Raw genomic sequence first — 15061 nt, 5'->3', positions numbered from 1 at the left:
GTAGGCGCTACGGCGCGCCCCGGGGTGCGCCGAGGAGCCCGCGGCGGGGCGGGGCCGAGGCCGGGGGGCGGGGCCAAGGCCGAGGGGCGGGGGCCAGTGCGCAGGTGCCGCCGCGGCGCCGCGCATGCGGCCTTGGGGGCGCCGAGACCTCTGCCCGGAGGCAGCGCGGCGGCAGGTAGCGGCGGGGCGAGGGCGGGGTGGGCGGCTGGCCCCGCCGGGACCTGCGGCGCTGTGCTGGCCGGGTCCGCTGGCGTTTTCCGGCCCTCGCCGTGGCTGAGGCGGCCGTCCCTCGAGTCACCTTGCCGCGGCGGCGCTGAGCCGAGCCAGAGCCCCGCGGGGTCGGTGGGCTCTCGCTTCGACCGGGGCTTCCGCGTCCTGCGGCGCGGCCGCGGGCTGCTGAGGTGACGGCCGCGGGGCGCAGGCCGACTGTCTGCGGGCGGGCGGGGGGCTTGCCATCGCTCCGGTTCCTCGGCCGGGAAGCACGAACCTCGGCGGGCAGCAGCGGCCGAGCGTCCCCCGGCGCCGCCGTACCGCGGCCGAGGGGTTGGGGCGCGGCTCGGGGCGGCCCCGCTTCGTTGCCCGTTGCGTAACGCGCGGCGCTGGCGGGCGAGGCGCCGGTCGCGCCGCTCGTGAGCGCGCACGCGTGCCCGCGCGCTGCTCGGCTGCGCGTGAGTGCGTGGCCGCTGCCATGGTCGGCGGTCGCCGGTACCTGCCAGGAAGCATGGGGCTGGCCTCTCAAAGCGTAATTCTTCTCATTTTTCTGTTTTGCGTACGGGTTTTCGGTTTGGGGATGATTTTGGGTGGTGTTTTTTTTTTTTTCAGTTATTCCGTAGAGCGGTTCAGGTGCTCTTACGGTTGTATTTTAATTGAAATTTCTGATCTGGTGTTACCTTTTGCGGTTTATTTACCGATGTTGGCTTACTGTGCGTGGTTTCTGAAGATGGCAACATTAAGCATCAGTTGCCCTCTACCTTTTATTCCTTGATGCCTTTTCTCTTGAGGTGGTTGTGTTAATTTTACTGTTGTGGGAGGGAAAAGCAAAGTACAGGATTAAGGAAGCTTTGTTTAAAAACAAGATGCTTGAAATGACTATTGTGTCTTAGTTCTGGATCTCTGGTTTAATGCTTCTTTTCCTGCTTTGCAGTGTCTTTTGTCAGCTGTTGTCATTGCATCTGGTTGATGGAGACCAATTCAGATTTAGTATTAATAGCTGTGGAACTGTGAGCTTGGTTCCTCTAAACAGTTCTGGTTTGCAAGAATTTACATATGAGCTCACCTGAAGAATCTCTCTTGTTTTTTTAATAGTTTAAATACTTGCATAATTTATACGTTAAAACACGTAGGATAGAGAAAATACACTCATATTGCATAAAGAGAGGAGACGCAGTAGTGGAGTGAACAGGCTCACAATATTCAAGATGTCTCAATAGCCTTGTGAGGTGTAAACAGAAGAGGGTGTCACCCCAAAGGGTGAGGTTTAGGTTGAGAAGGTGCTGAACAGGATGGTAAAGGCCTTCACTCGAAGCCTTTTCAGTGAAGCTGGTGAGGGGACACTCGAGACTACTTGGTGGTCAGCTCTGTTGCCATTTGTCTTTCTAAAGCCCGTGCCCCTCTGTGCAGGGAGGTAGAAAGTTTTGAGAGTCATGTTGGAAAGGCAAGAAAGAGGTAGGGGTGTGGCATGTTTTCAAAAACTGGGGTGGGGTGTTGTCTAAGCTCTTGCTGTTGTTTGATGTAAGATCTCCGTGTAATTTGAAAGTTAGACTCATGTCTTCTAAACGCTGAATAGGTCAGTCCCAACCCCCAAAACATGTTGTGGCTCACTGCCAGTCATTGCCAAACTTCTAGTTGAAAATGAGTTACATGGTTTGGAGTCCAGCTGCAAACCCGTATGATTATGGAGTGTTGCTGTCATGTTTCCAACAGCTGGACAGTTCCTTGAAAGCCTGCTGTGACTAAAGAGCATTTAAAGGAAAAAAAAAAAAAACCAAACCAAAAAAACACCTGCTTGTGTGTTGTGTGAGTTCTTATGCAGGGAGTTATCTTTCATCCTGGATTTTGCTGGAAAAAAATATGGGTTTTTTTTCAAACTTCAAGAGCATGTTAGGTAGTTACTGCATATGTAGAGTATCACCATGATAAAACGTCCAAGTGTCTGCCTTGCTCAAGAAACTAAGTTACTAAGCTTTTGCAATCAGCAAGTTGAACTATTTTGACAAATTATTAAAAAAATCAAATCGAACCAAACCTGAACACAACCCAGAAAAAACAAAACCAAAAAACCCCAAACCACAAATCTGAAGTATGAGTTGGAACTTTTGAATTGAGATTTGTTTGAAAAAACACATTTAAAAGAAAGATATTCTTTGCTCTGTAGCTGTGTTGCTAAAACTATTTTAATAAACTATGCCCTCATAAAAGTGCACATTCTGTTTCTCTTTTGTCATTTTAATGATTTGCTGATTGTAATTTTTCCCTCCGTGTCTGACAGGTAAGAAGGTCTTTTTACATAGTAATTTTGAGAAGTACCTGCTTTACATACTAATCTTCAGATAAGGAACCCGTAGTCACGTCCAGCTATTTTAGATCCTCTAAACCCACAGATATATATTCATAAAATCACAGAATATCTCAAGTTGGAAGGGTCCCATAAGGATCGTTGAGTCCATGTATTGATACATAGTGCAGGTTAGTTACTAAGTCACTGAACACAGGGTGTTTGTCTACTATGTGATGTAAATTACCTGAGCACTTCATTTTAGGAAAGGGCTAGCTATCTGAAAACAGGACTTAATTGCTTAATACAGACACTGTTGCTCTTGTGACAGAGGGACTGAGTACACCAGTAAGCAACTAAAAATGGTGGAAGAGAAATGATACTTCAGGGATTTTAGAAGTTTTGCTTGCATTACTGCTATTTTAGATCGGATCGGTCTTCCAGTATGGTATAAGTAACAAATGGGGGATCAGGGATTTCTGGTGTCAGGTGTTGCGGAAAAGAATTATCAACGGAAGCATCAGCTGTAGGAGGGATTAAGTGGCAAAGAGTTACCCTTAAAATCAAACAAAAGCATCATCTTTGATAGCTTTTCTTTTCTGGAGCAGGTGTGCCTTTACATTTATGCAAGCTTATTATAGAAGGAGAATTTTCCACTGGGGAAGCGTTTTCCTACTTCTTTTATTGTGGGTTTTCTGATGCAAAATCACTAAATTGCGGCAACTAACATTAAATATGTCACGTAAGCTGTAATATCACATGCCTATCCTTTTGAGTTTTGTCCTTCAAAGTAGTTGTAAGAGTTATCTGTATTAGAAAATTGACTTTTTTTTGCTGTGTATACACAGTGAAGAAATAAATACTCACTAGTAGCAACTGGACAGCGTACAGAGATCTCTTTTTGTATTTTACAAATCTCTGAAAAAACTTTCCAAGAAGTCGCAAGTGCCTGTGGAAGTCAGATCTTTTCCTTTGGGATTGTTCAGTGGTGACATGGCTTCACCACTTTGGGTCCCTTTCAGAAAGGGTCCTGTCACAAAAGCAATGGTTGCTTGTTATTGAAACAGCAATAAGGCTCCTGTGAGCTCTTTTTGCAGTGTAAGGATGAGAGGCCTACATAGGTAGTTGAATGTAATACTGTTCCTGGGGTTTAGTGATTCCAGGTAATGGATGGGCTTTCACAGCTTCTTTGAATTGAAGTTTGTTTCTGACAAAGCAAGGATGACTTTCAGGAATGTTCTTCAGAAGTCTTGCAGTTCTGTATTGGTGAAGTATGCAGTCATAAACATAAACACTTATAAATTCTTTGGGTGTAGTTTAGGTATTATGCCAAATCTCTCTAAGATTCTTACAGTTTCCAATGTGTTTCAGACCCAATGGCTGTCCCACCATCATACAGTGACTTGGGAAAGTCTGCCAGGGATGTATTCAACAAGGGATATGGTAAGTAACCTGACTGAGGCCATGAGAACATTAGTACCCCAAAGATCCTCTAAATACCTTGTGGTAGGAATTCAGGAGAGGCCCGGAGCATCTCGCCCCTTCTGGATTTGAACTTTAGACACATATCATGAAAATGCTGCAGTAGGCAGAGAGTTAGAGGGGAAAGTTACAAGTTTGACCTTAAGATGCATTCCAGAACAGTCTCTGGAGAATCCTGTTTTTTTTACCTTCCCATTCTTTTACGTAGAGGTGCTAAATCAGTTAAATGCATGTAGATTGCTATAGGAGACCGTATGTGGCAACAAATAGGTTCCTGTGGTAGAATGATCTTTTATGTTAATCAGGATAGCCTGTTGTCATAGCTGTAGTGGAAATAATTTCACAATATTTGCATTCCTCTTCAAAGAATTTAAATGGAGAAATTCTGATATTAGTCCCTCTTCTGAGAGCAGTACTAGAAGTTTTGACATTTTTTATCTAGTTTTAGAAGTGTGTAGTAGTTTGCATTTGAATCTCAAATCCATATGCTACATAAAATGAAAAAGCATCCTGATCTGGTCTGCCCTGTCAGTTCAGGCTTGCTAAAATTCAAATCAAGTTCCCAGTTTTAGTGTCAGCAGTTTCAGGCTTTTCTGCTCTTTACAAGGGCCAGGTATTTCCCTAGATTTGTAGCAGAACAGAAAGAAAAGGAAGAAAGCAATAGTATTTGTGTACACCACTCGTTGAAGTAAGTTTAAGCATTTTTCTCAGGGAAGGGGAAAAGAAAAATTCCTGCCCTGCAATCAGAAATATAGAATTAAATCGAGTAAATCAGAAGGAATGTAACTGTATTGATAGGTCCCAGACTGTAGGCAGCTACCAAAGGTGGAGATGCTTGATGATGGGTGACTGTTAATGAGTGTAATTTATGAGGCCACCCACTCTGAATTGTCAAAATACCTTCAGTCATTCCTCAGTAAGATTAATAACTGTTGAAACATGAAAATAGGCTGTTTCAGGTCAGTGTACCCTACCTGCTGTACTTTGGGTGTGTTGGAAGTAAGCCTTGCTTGTGTATTGCAGTGAAACAGATGCTGCGTTCTCTTCTATTTTCAGGATTTGGAATGGTCAAGTTAGAGTTGAAGACCAAGTCTTCCAGTGGGGTGGTAAGTACTGCGGGCTTTCAACATCACCAGCATTGCAATGGAAGGACAAATTCCTAAACTGGTTGGTGGTAATAACTTGATAGCAGGTGTTGCTTCTGTCTTTCAGTTCTCATTTTAAAACCCATAGCTGACTGAGGTACTTACATAACAGCATGGAACTGATGTAGCGGTACTTCTTTTCCTGCAACTTACAAGAATTTTCACACATTTTGTGGTGGATGGGTGGCTTTCCTCCCCATTTCTATTGCCATATCCCAAATATAAGAGTTTCTTCTCCCTAAGTAACTCTCATTTCTGCTTATGAACGCAACCGAGTTTCTCTGCTGTCGTTGGTTTTTACAGGATTTTGAGTCGACACTGACATTTTCTACAAAAGGCCAGGGAAAGCTGTAAGAGCCGCAGTCTAACCTAACTTCCTTTTCACTCATCTTTACTGTGTTACAATGCAAGACTTAATTAAAACTAGACAGTCCTCCTTTATGTAGAATGTGAGAGCATTTTATAGACATTAATTAAGCGTCAGCACTTCAGGTAACTAGAAAATACTATGATCCCCACTGTAATGATGCAGCAGTGGAGCTTCCTCATGATTTCACAGGAGGGCTGGCAAAACCAGGAATGGATTTCTATATTTTGGTCTGTAACCACAAGCATACAGTGTTTACTAGATAAGCTTATTCTTACATTGAGTCTCAGTTCTGTGTGTGCTGCCACTTGCTGTTCTGGTTGTGCTGCTTCTCAGCCTACTTCATAACCGTATTTGCCTTAGCTCCCTCCTTATCGTCCATTCTTATGCAAATGGTGTAAGTCATTCCTTTTGTATTACTGTATTCTGTCTAATTGAGCTTTTGATGGATTGCTTACATTGTGCACCAGGAATGTGTAGGCACGAGGAACTATGGTCTCTACATTATGACTGCTACTGGTTACTGACATCTCGTATGTATAGTTTTTCTGGCTGGAAGTTTTTATTCTCAGATAATATGCTAATGGTTAGTTATTTTTCTTTTCCATGCAACTTTCATTGGACGTTTATCCAGCTGGTAAGAATAGTGACTGTTTTGGCATGTTGGCTCTTTATTGCTTTGTCTAGCAAGGTTTTCTGTGGTGCATACTGTCATTCATGAACTGTTCAATTGTGTGTAGTCATGTTATCATCCATGTCATGAAGTTTAACTGTGTCTGTAGCTCTTAATCTGCTGCATGATCCATGTATGTAAAGCCATTTGCAATCTTTGTCCAACAATCCACAATAAGAACACTGTTAAAAACAGCAGGAGGGAAAACAAGAAGGGTACAGTATTGATATGGTTGTTTGTTGCTTCCGGTTTTGTGCTTGTTAGTGTTTCTGATGAGCATTCTGATGCGACAAAAGGAGGTTTTGGGGATGGAGATGAGGTTAGAAACAAAGTGTTGATATCTAATTTGTACTTCCGTACAAGCAGTACCTCTGATTGTTATGATAGCGAAATGTTTTGGGTGGGTTTCCTGTGGACTTAGAAAACAGCAATGGTATTGTCTACTGGTTATAAGTGTTCCACAGATTGCAAGTGGTCTGGCCTAGTCAGTGCATGGTGTTCCTGAAGATGCCAGCCACCATAAACTAGAAGGTCAGTGTGAAGCTGAGCTTGGCTGCTGATTCAGAGTGGAGTGTATGATGGAGCCGGAATGAGTTTGATTTTCAGCTACAACAAATTCAAGAAATGCTTCTATACCAGACAGTGTGATGAGACATCTCTAGTTTAGACAGTTAAATAGTGATGGCAGCAGATGCTGGCTGTGTGCCTTCTGCTTCCAGAATCATATCCAGTTCTGACACCTGGTAAAATCCTTTGGCTTTTGATTATATGACAGTGCAGGGTTTTTTTCCTTTTGCTGTGAGAAGAGCATTTTACAGTCTTTGCTTGATCTGAGAAACAAATCAAGCCTTTTTAATGTTTCCTGCCCTAAGATCAGAAGAAAGTTACTTCTGATGCAGGCTTGAGATGTTTTTACAGTGAATTTGTGCAAGTGACATGACAGCAGTCTGTAGCAATTATGTCTTAAAGGCTAGTCTAATGCACCTGACTTGCATCACCTGTTTGTTCTCTGGATAGATACGTTATAAAAAAAACCCCAACAAACCATAACGCTATGCTGTTGTAGTTTGTAGTAGTGTGTTAGCTTGTGTAAGTGTTGGCTCCCCCCTGCCCCACTACAGTGACCAAGGAGTGCACGTTACCAAGTGTGTTACCTGGCTGTACTTTCCCAGCACTTCAAAACTATTATTTTTTGCATAGTGTACAGTCTTTGTACACTCTGAAAAGTCCAGAATTGTGATAGCAATGTACACAGCACCCAGGAATACTGTCCTGGAATGAGAAGGATCTGGAAAGTGAGGGTTCCAAAGTGTGGATGTGTTGGCAATGGATACTGTCATCTCTTAAGCACTGTATCTTTCAATATTCAAACTTCAAAAGAGGTGTAACTTTGAAATGTAATGGCAGATTAATTATCTTTCTTCAGGGAAAATATTTGAGAGATGAGGACAACAAATGAAATCAGATGCTTCTTACAACCTAGCTTGTATGCCTTGAGCTTACTACTGCGGAAGTATGTCTACTTATTACTTTATACTCTGTTGTGTATGAAATACTGAGTAGGCTACCTCTGCGTTATTCCAGGAGGAGAGATGTTTGAGACTTCAAGTCCCCTAAATAACAGGAAGCTCTGATGTGTGGAGGACTGGCCAAACAGCATAGGACAGCATGTTACAAAATACATATCGTACAAAATTCAGAGTTGTTGGTTCAGTTACACTGGTCAGTGAATGACCAGCCTGATGAAGAGATGTCAAGGTGCCACTGGGGTCAGGTTATTTTCTGACACTGTGAAGGAGAAAAGGCCTGTGATTTTAAGGTGCCTTGCAAAGCAGTGACCTAGCTTCTAAAGTGTAGGTGTGCTGGCTGAGGTAGTGACAGAGGTTAGGTTGAGGGAGAAGGTACTAAAGTCATCTGATGCGTAGTATACGAAGAGTCTGAGTGGCAACAGTATAAAGGGTAAGGAGAACAACAGTGTTAGGGTGCAATAGTTAATGTGAAAAGCATAGATGGTCATTCTCCAGATGATATTTTCACCGCTGAAAGGTGGAAAAATTAAAAAAAAAAAAAAAAAGAAAAAGAAGAAGCACAAGATGTTTGGAGAAATGAGAGAAATGTTTGGGGGTTTTTTTGCTATTTCTCTAGCAGCATAAGTTGGATGAAGGATAGCTTTTCTTAAGGCAGAGTGGATTTCCAGAAGGACTGTAATGGGTGCTATTTCATGCACAGTTGGGACTGTACTGGTAAAGATGATAAAGGGAATTAGAGGAGATTGTGAGGGAAAAATCTAAGGATAGAAGCAGCTTTGTATCCCAAGCATCTTTTTGTATCAGGGCATGGATCTACATGAAGGTACAGAGCAAATTGTGGAATACTGAAATAACAATTGCTACTCTGGAGCAGAAAAAAGACAGCAGGAAAAGATTTTTTTTGGTGTGGGGGAGGTTGGTGGACAAGTTAGGAAAAAAGTGCAGTAAAAATTGAAGGAGGGGGAGCAGGTCATTGAATCATGATACAAATGAAAGTGAAGATGTCAGGTCTTTGTGTAGTAGTGTTTTCCAACCTAAGCAAGTTCCAGGGTTATATCAGCACCTTGATAAAAGAAATATCCAGAACAGAGATGCCAAAAGGAGTAGCATTTTGTGATGCAAAAATAATTCTTTTTGGTGGGGATAAGGAAGAGGAGGATGATTTTGAGGGCTCTGTCAGAACACGTAAGGGTAGCAAGTTGTGAGTGTCGGCACTTGACAAGTGGAAAAACCGAAAGTGATTAAATACCGGAGTGCTGAAACTTGTATTATGCTCTTGGCAGGAGTTCACTGCAACTGGTTCTTCCAACACAGACACAGGCAAAGCTTCAGGCAGTCTAGAGACCAAATATAAGATCAAAGACTATGGGCTTACATTCACCCAGAAGTGGAACACAGACAACACATTGGGAACAGAAGTTTCCATGGAGGATCAGGTAAGAGGAAGTAGGTACTCTGAAAATGTTTCTGCAACTGGTATGAGAAAGTATTGAATTGAGCAGAAGACACTGAAGACTGAAAGTTGCAGAAAACTTAATCTGGAGTACTAAAAGAAGTTATACATTTGAAGAACACACAGACTGAGAGAGAGAGCATCACGAATTTGCCAGGGGCGGGGCGGAGGGTGGAGGATATCTCGACAGCAATGTGCTGCTATATAATCATCCAAAGGTACAGAGTTACTGCAGTTACAGGCATGCAAAATTAGCTAGCTGTTGAATAAATATCACCATTATCTACTCCGAATAGGAGTTTTTAAAGCTGCACTCTAGCTATGTAGAACTCTCACTGCTGCAGTCAGGCAAGGAAAACAAAAGAGGGGTCTAGCATCTTTAAATGCTTTTATACATAAGGACTTAAGTTTGGCTGCCTTGATGTTGAATTTTCTAAGGCTGAAGAGGAAGATTAGTGTTTGCAGCTTGGCACTGCTTACAGAAAGGGTTGCTAGTGTACAGCACTCTCAAAACACACAATTGTTTTTCAAAGTAATAGCTTTATGCTTCTCACTTAATGCCTGAAGCATAAGGTAATGGTGCCACAAGTAGTAAAATTTCTGTGGTGCCCTCCACCATACATGGCCATCAGTTTTTGCAGTTACAGTTTTGCGCTTTTACGTGTGCTTTAAAATGGAAAATGCTGTCCAGCTCAAAACACAGGTGGGAAAGTTGAGGCAGGTACAGTTTGGCCTGTGAAGTAGTACTGTGTTGTAAAAGAATACCTCTCGATTCTGAGAGATTCTTCAGCAACTGCATGGGTTGGTGGAACTACAGGGAATAAGCAAACATGAACTGAACAGTTTTCTTCCTTTAACAGTTTCTCGATTTTCTTTTCATCAACACTGGATTTAAAATCTTCTTGTAATAACATATCTACAAAGCATGTGCTGTTGTAGGGCCTCATGGGAGAAAACCTCCAAATTTTAATCCCTCATCATACAGCATCTTCAGATTTTGTTGTAAAACATGTGGGAGACATTATGGTCATGTTTTGTCTTCGCTTTAGACAGGAAGTAGAGCTATAGTAGTGGAATATACAAGTCATGTTTCAGCAGAGTTCTGAGCAGATGTCTGTTTTTCTTTGCAGTTGGCTGAAGGATTGAAGGTGGCTCTTGACACTACATTTGTACCAAACACAGGGTAAGTATTTTCTGTTACCTTTATCTAAGGAGTGCTAAAATTTCCCGTAACTTTTAATTAGAAATGCTTATTCTGGTTATTGTGTAAATGCTCAAAATTTACTGTAGAATATTCTGCAGGCACTGTAGAATATTTTGAAGGCAGTGGATAATACACGGCTCAGGACAAGGTCTGCTGAAGATGACTCTTCAGCTTTTTGGCCATTGGTGAATTGGCTGTTTTGCAGTAGGTATTATACCTTCAAAACTCTCCCCTTAAACAGCTAGGTCTTCATGGTGTTGACAGACCTAGTGCTGTGAACTCAGTGTCTTAACACAAAGCAAAATAATTTTTTTCCTGATGTTTTTGGGCAGATGTCTATGCACAACTGAATGAGGAGGTAGAACTGTATAGGTATTGTGTAGGTGGTCAAATAGCACTTTTTTTGTCTTTATCAATTATCATGTATTTAGTTTTGGTAGGCAGTACAGCAAGGGAGGGGTGTTTATGTCTGGATAATGCACAAAGCTTGAGATTGCTTTGTAAATAATGACTGGTATTTCTTTATTGTTGGGGAGAGCCTATCAGAAAAATCAGGGTTTGAAATCCTGCTTGGATGTAAGGAATTAGAAGCTAAGTCAAAAGTGAGACCCCAGACCTGGGTATGAGTGACAGGCAGCACAGTGTTCTGCTGTGTCTTCAGTGGGAGGGAAAGGAGTTTGGGGAGAGGATTAAGGAGGTGATGTGATAACGTTTTGTCTCAGTTAGGTTTGAACTGACAGCAAAAGGAGCACAACGATGCATTGGAGAGAGAGGAAAAGACTTCTCTAGAGGGACAAAAGGCTGACTAAAGTGGATGTCTGGAGGATGGGGAAATGCATTTCAGTCGAGGAGACTGGTATTCAGCAGTGAAGAAGGGAGGAAAGCAAGCACTGTACACAAAGGAACAATGTAGTGAACCAAACAGACAAAAAGTCACAGGACAGAAAGGCCAGCTATTGCTGCAGGATGTCATGAATGCTCCTGAAAGAAACTGATGATGCCATAATGCCTTGCACTCACTTGTGGAGAACAAAATTTGAAACCTGACAGGTTTTAGAATATTCAGCAGAAATGCCTTTGTTTTTTGCTGCTTGAGGATTCTAAGGAGTTTGAGATGGTGGAGGAAGAAGTGGCACCATGTAAATATGCATAATACCAGCATTACTTTTATTCCATGCCTTCTTCAGCAGCTGTTAAGTTTTGAGTAGGAATTACTGTAATTTAATTAACTGGCCTTAAAGGACATACATACATAAATAAAACTACATATAATATGTACTTGTGTACTACCAGGGATGAAATGGCGTTTTTCTCTCTGCAGGAAGAAGAGTGGAAAGTTGAAGACCTCCTACAAAAGAGAATATGTAAATCTAGGCTGCAACATAGACATTGATGTCTCTGGACCAACCATCTATGGCTGGGCCGTGTTGGGCTATGAAGGCTGGCTTGCTGGCTACCAGATGGCTTTTGATACAGCCAAGTCTAAGCTTTCACAAAATAACTTTGCCTTGGGATATAAGGCAGGAGACTTTCAGCTGCACACTAACGTGTAAGTATTGTCTGAGCCTAGAAAAACATCAGAGCAGCCAAACTAGATGAATAGTGAGCATCAAAGAAGTTCAGTGAACAGTGGGTGGATGGAAGCGGGGTATGCTGATTTGTTTCAAAATAATTTATATTCTGTGTTTTCATCTTCAGTACAACTAAAGCAGGGGCAACTTTCCAACTCTTGGCTGTCTTTTTTGAGACCTTGTTTCAGGGTAATTTTGGGGTTTGTGTATATAAGACAGTGGTGTAAAGGCATTTCATAATTTGGAATTAAAATCTGTAAACTTCTTCTATTTTGATGCCAGATAAAAGAGCCTTCAGTTAAGCTACGGTACCTTACCCCGCTCCCCACCAGACAGAAAGCTTCTGGCTCAGAAATGCCCAAGGTGGAGGAGGGGTGCATGTTGCATTGTGCTTGAGTGTTTCCAGCTGTCGTTGCAGTGTAGTTCTAGTTTTGACATTCAGATGCTCTGAGAGTCTTTGAAGGCGGTATATTTCAAGAACTGCAGTGCAGTAACATTGTTTTGAGTCTCCTCTTTCCCATAACTGACTTAAGTCTCCTTCTGGATTTACCCCTTTATGAGTTATTGCAGGCTTGCTTTCTCAAGACAAGCAAGCACAATACAAACCTGGGTGGATTTATTTTTTTTTGTCAGAACCTCAAACTGTAGGTCTCAGCTGTTGGAAAGTCTTGTTCCATTCTGCATACAAAACATTTTGGGTAAAAAAAATGAGCAGGAGTCGTCTGCCAGCTCCAGCTAGGAAGTAGATGAGCATGGGTCCAGGGAAGTATTGGAGCTCTTCATTCGTTTTAAGAGACAATGATCAGATGATTGTGGGGAGGAGTTAGTCTAAAGAATTACTATTTATTAAACAAGGCAAGGCTTGACACACTTGCATCTATTACAAACAGGAACGATGGCACAGAGTTTGGTGGGTCTATTTATCAGAAGGTTAATAATAAGGTTGAGACATCAGTCAATCTTGCATGGACTGCTGGCAGTAACAACACACGGTTTGGTATTGCTACTAAGTATCAACTGGATGAGAAGACTTCCATTGTGGTAAGAATTTTGTTACAGGAACAAGTGTTTCAAGCTCCCTTAAATCGTGCAAATTTGTGGTGTGAAGTAGTTGCTTCAAATAGTTACTGAGCAAGTATGGTAGATGGCAGACTGTGGCTTCTGTTGTGGTTCAAGTTCAAACTGGGACTTCACAGGTCATACTTGTGAAACGACAGGGGGACAAAAAATGTAAAGCACCATTTTGTCCATGGCAAAATAGTCACTAGTTTGATTAACGTGCTTTGGAGCCTATGCAAAATGAGTTTTCAAAAGGTAATGAGAGGATGCAGTGTCCTTTTAATTCTCTAATTCTTATCTAATGCGTGATGTAGAATGGTACTACAGTAAAATGAGGGAAGTTCAGCTGAGCTTATGGCCTTCTCCTAACAAGCAGTTAACCCTTGAAAGTCAGCTGAGGTCCTGAGACAAGTGTTAGCAACACTTGCAAATTCTTGCAGAAACTTATGCGGGGGCCGGGGCGTGGGCACAGGGCAGGGAGGTCTCAAGAGAGAGGTTCACAAGACAAAACACATCCACGAAGCGACAGTGAATAACTATGCGTACATTCCAACACTAAGAACTGAAGTAGCAAGCATTTGTTGTGCTTCAAAAGAAGAATTTGTTCCAGGGCAATTTAGCCAAAATTAAAGATGGGAAATACTATTGTAAACAGCTGAAAACTTAGTAATGCAGAAAGGGTTTGCATATTCATATATTTATTGCTTATTTAAAAAAATAAAATAACTGCTAAGCAATTCATGAACAGGGGTCTGTGAACAAGACAGACTTCATTGGCTACTAAGGGGCTGTAGTAACTAGCCCTTCTAAAGGATATAAAAGAGATAATGCTAGGGGCAGTGAATGACAGTGGCATTTTATGTAGGCATAATGGGTCACAATTTGATGGAAAGATTGGAATTATTACTTGCGCCTGTTACAGCTTAAGTTGAAACTCTTGAGAAAAGGGAAAGATTAGAATACACCTCTGCTAGAGGTTAGTCTACAAGTAGCTGAAAAAGTTAATGCAGAAGCCACCTTCTCAGGGCACCGAGACAGGTCTGTCCAAATATTTATACAGAGCTTATAAATACTGTGATTTCTTTTTGTTCCTGTAGGCTAAAGTGAATAATGCCAGCCTGATTGGAATTGGTTACACTCATGCCCTCCGACCTGGTATGTAAGTCTAACTGGTAGCAGCAAATAGTATTAGTACTACACTGTGCATTATTTTACTGTCATCTCTATAACAGATTAGATAAACAGATCAGCTAGAAATCTTACATAGGCTCATAGATGTAAAGGATGTGCAAGTACAGAACCTCTATAGCAACTGACACAGCAGTGAGGCTCAGGTACTTGAGGGAGGGAATTGTACAGAGATGAGTATATGAAGGGTCTCATTATTTGCTTTTTCCTAGGTGTAAAGCTGACCCTCTCAGGCTTAATTGACGGCAAGAATTTCAGTGCTGGAGGTCACAAAATTGGGCTGGGATTTGAGCTGGAAGCTTAATGCAGCTTGAAGTAAAACAAGTAGTGCTACCAGCAGGTAGTGCTCTGAAAGGTGAAGAAGTGTAGTACCCAGTGTATTTCGGCCTTAATACTACTATAAAATTTCAAGAAGTGTGAACTTTCTGCTCTTCCAAAGAATCATTTTAACCCTACACTGAAGTCCAGAGAGCACGAGCATATCAAAAGAAGATACTTGAAGGCATGCATGGAAGTTTGTGATGTTTGTGCTACATTTCACTTCAGTTTCCCTTATTTTAAATCTGTTCCTAAAAAAAAAAGAAAATCCCATCCCACCTCTCCTCAGTATTGTATTGCATCCTGCATGCCCTGTACTTTACAACCTTTTATAAAAGGTGGTCTCCGTGCTGTAGTGGAAATATGGGTTTACATCAGAATGAAATAAATTGGTCGTGGTTGGAACATAAAATGTTGGTGTGTCTTGTCTCAGTAAGGTTCAGAAAAACCGTTCCAGGCAGCTGTGCTTTCCCCTCCCCTCCTGGTGCAACTTCAAGCAGTTAGCAGATCATCTGCAAATGCTTTGTGAAACTATACTTGCATAGTGATGATTTCCTTCTCTGTGGCCTCTACCGTAA

At 42.0% G+C, this 15061-nt stretch overlaps 1 protein-coding gene across 4 annotated transcripts; it reads left to right on the top strand.

Annotated features, from left to right (window-relative positions):
• The first annotated feature begins 62 nt into the window (after nucleotides 1-62).
• VDAC3 (voltage dependent anion channel 3) lies at nucleotides 63-14895 on the top strand. Of its 4 annotated transcripts, none has more exons than XM_037371555.1 (10): nucleotides 63-175; nucleotides 3866-3937; nucleotides 5033-5082; nucleotides 6123-6125; nucleotides 8974-9126; nucleotides 10274-10326; nucleotides 11669-11896; nucleotides 12809-12959; nucleotides 14075-14132; nucleotides 14378-14895. In XM_037371555.1, the coding sequence occupies exons 2-10, from the start codon at nucleotides 3871-3873 to the stop codon at nucleotides 14467-14469; spliced, it is 855 nt and encodes a 284-aa protein (XP_037227452.1). In that variant the 5' UTR covers nucleotides 63-175; nucleotides 3866-3870; the 3' UTR covers nucleotides 14470-14895. The 4 variants fall into 4 exon arrangements, with proteins under 4 accessions (XP_037227452.1, XP_037227451.1, XP_037227449.1 ...); XM_037371552.1 differs by lacking the exon at nucleotides 63-175 and adding an exon at nucleotides 203-338; XM_037371551.1 differs by lacking the exon at nucleotides 63-175 and adding an exon at nucleotides 203-401.
• The last annotated feature ends 166 nt before the right edge of the window (nucleotides 14896-15061 follow it).

The sequence above is a fragment of the Falco rusticolus genome, chromosome 20, assembly GCF_015220075.1.
Source record: "Falco rusticolus isolate bFalRus1 chromosome 20, bFalRus1.pri, whole genome shotgun sequence".
Classification (NCBI taxonomy): Eukaryota; Metazoa; Chordata; class Aves; order Falconiformes; family Falconidae; genus Falco; species Falco rusticolus.
The sequence above is the reverse complement of the archived record's forward strand: the minus strand, read 5'-3'. Positions and strand labels throughout refer to the sequence as shown.

Coding starts and splice junctions, on each gene's coding strand:
- VDAC3 (XM_037371555.1), top strand. CDS start 3,871: ATGGCTGTCCCACCATCATACAGTGACTTGGGAAAGTCTGCCAGGGAT. Junction 12,960..14,074: donor ATGAGAAGACTTCCATTGTG/GTAAGAATTTTG, acceptor TTGTTCCTGTAG/GCTAAAGTGAATAATGCCAG. Junction 14,133..14,377: donor CACTCATGCCCTCCGACCTG/GTATGTAAGTCT, acceptor GCTTTTTCCTAG/GTGTAAAGCTGACCCTCTCA.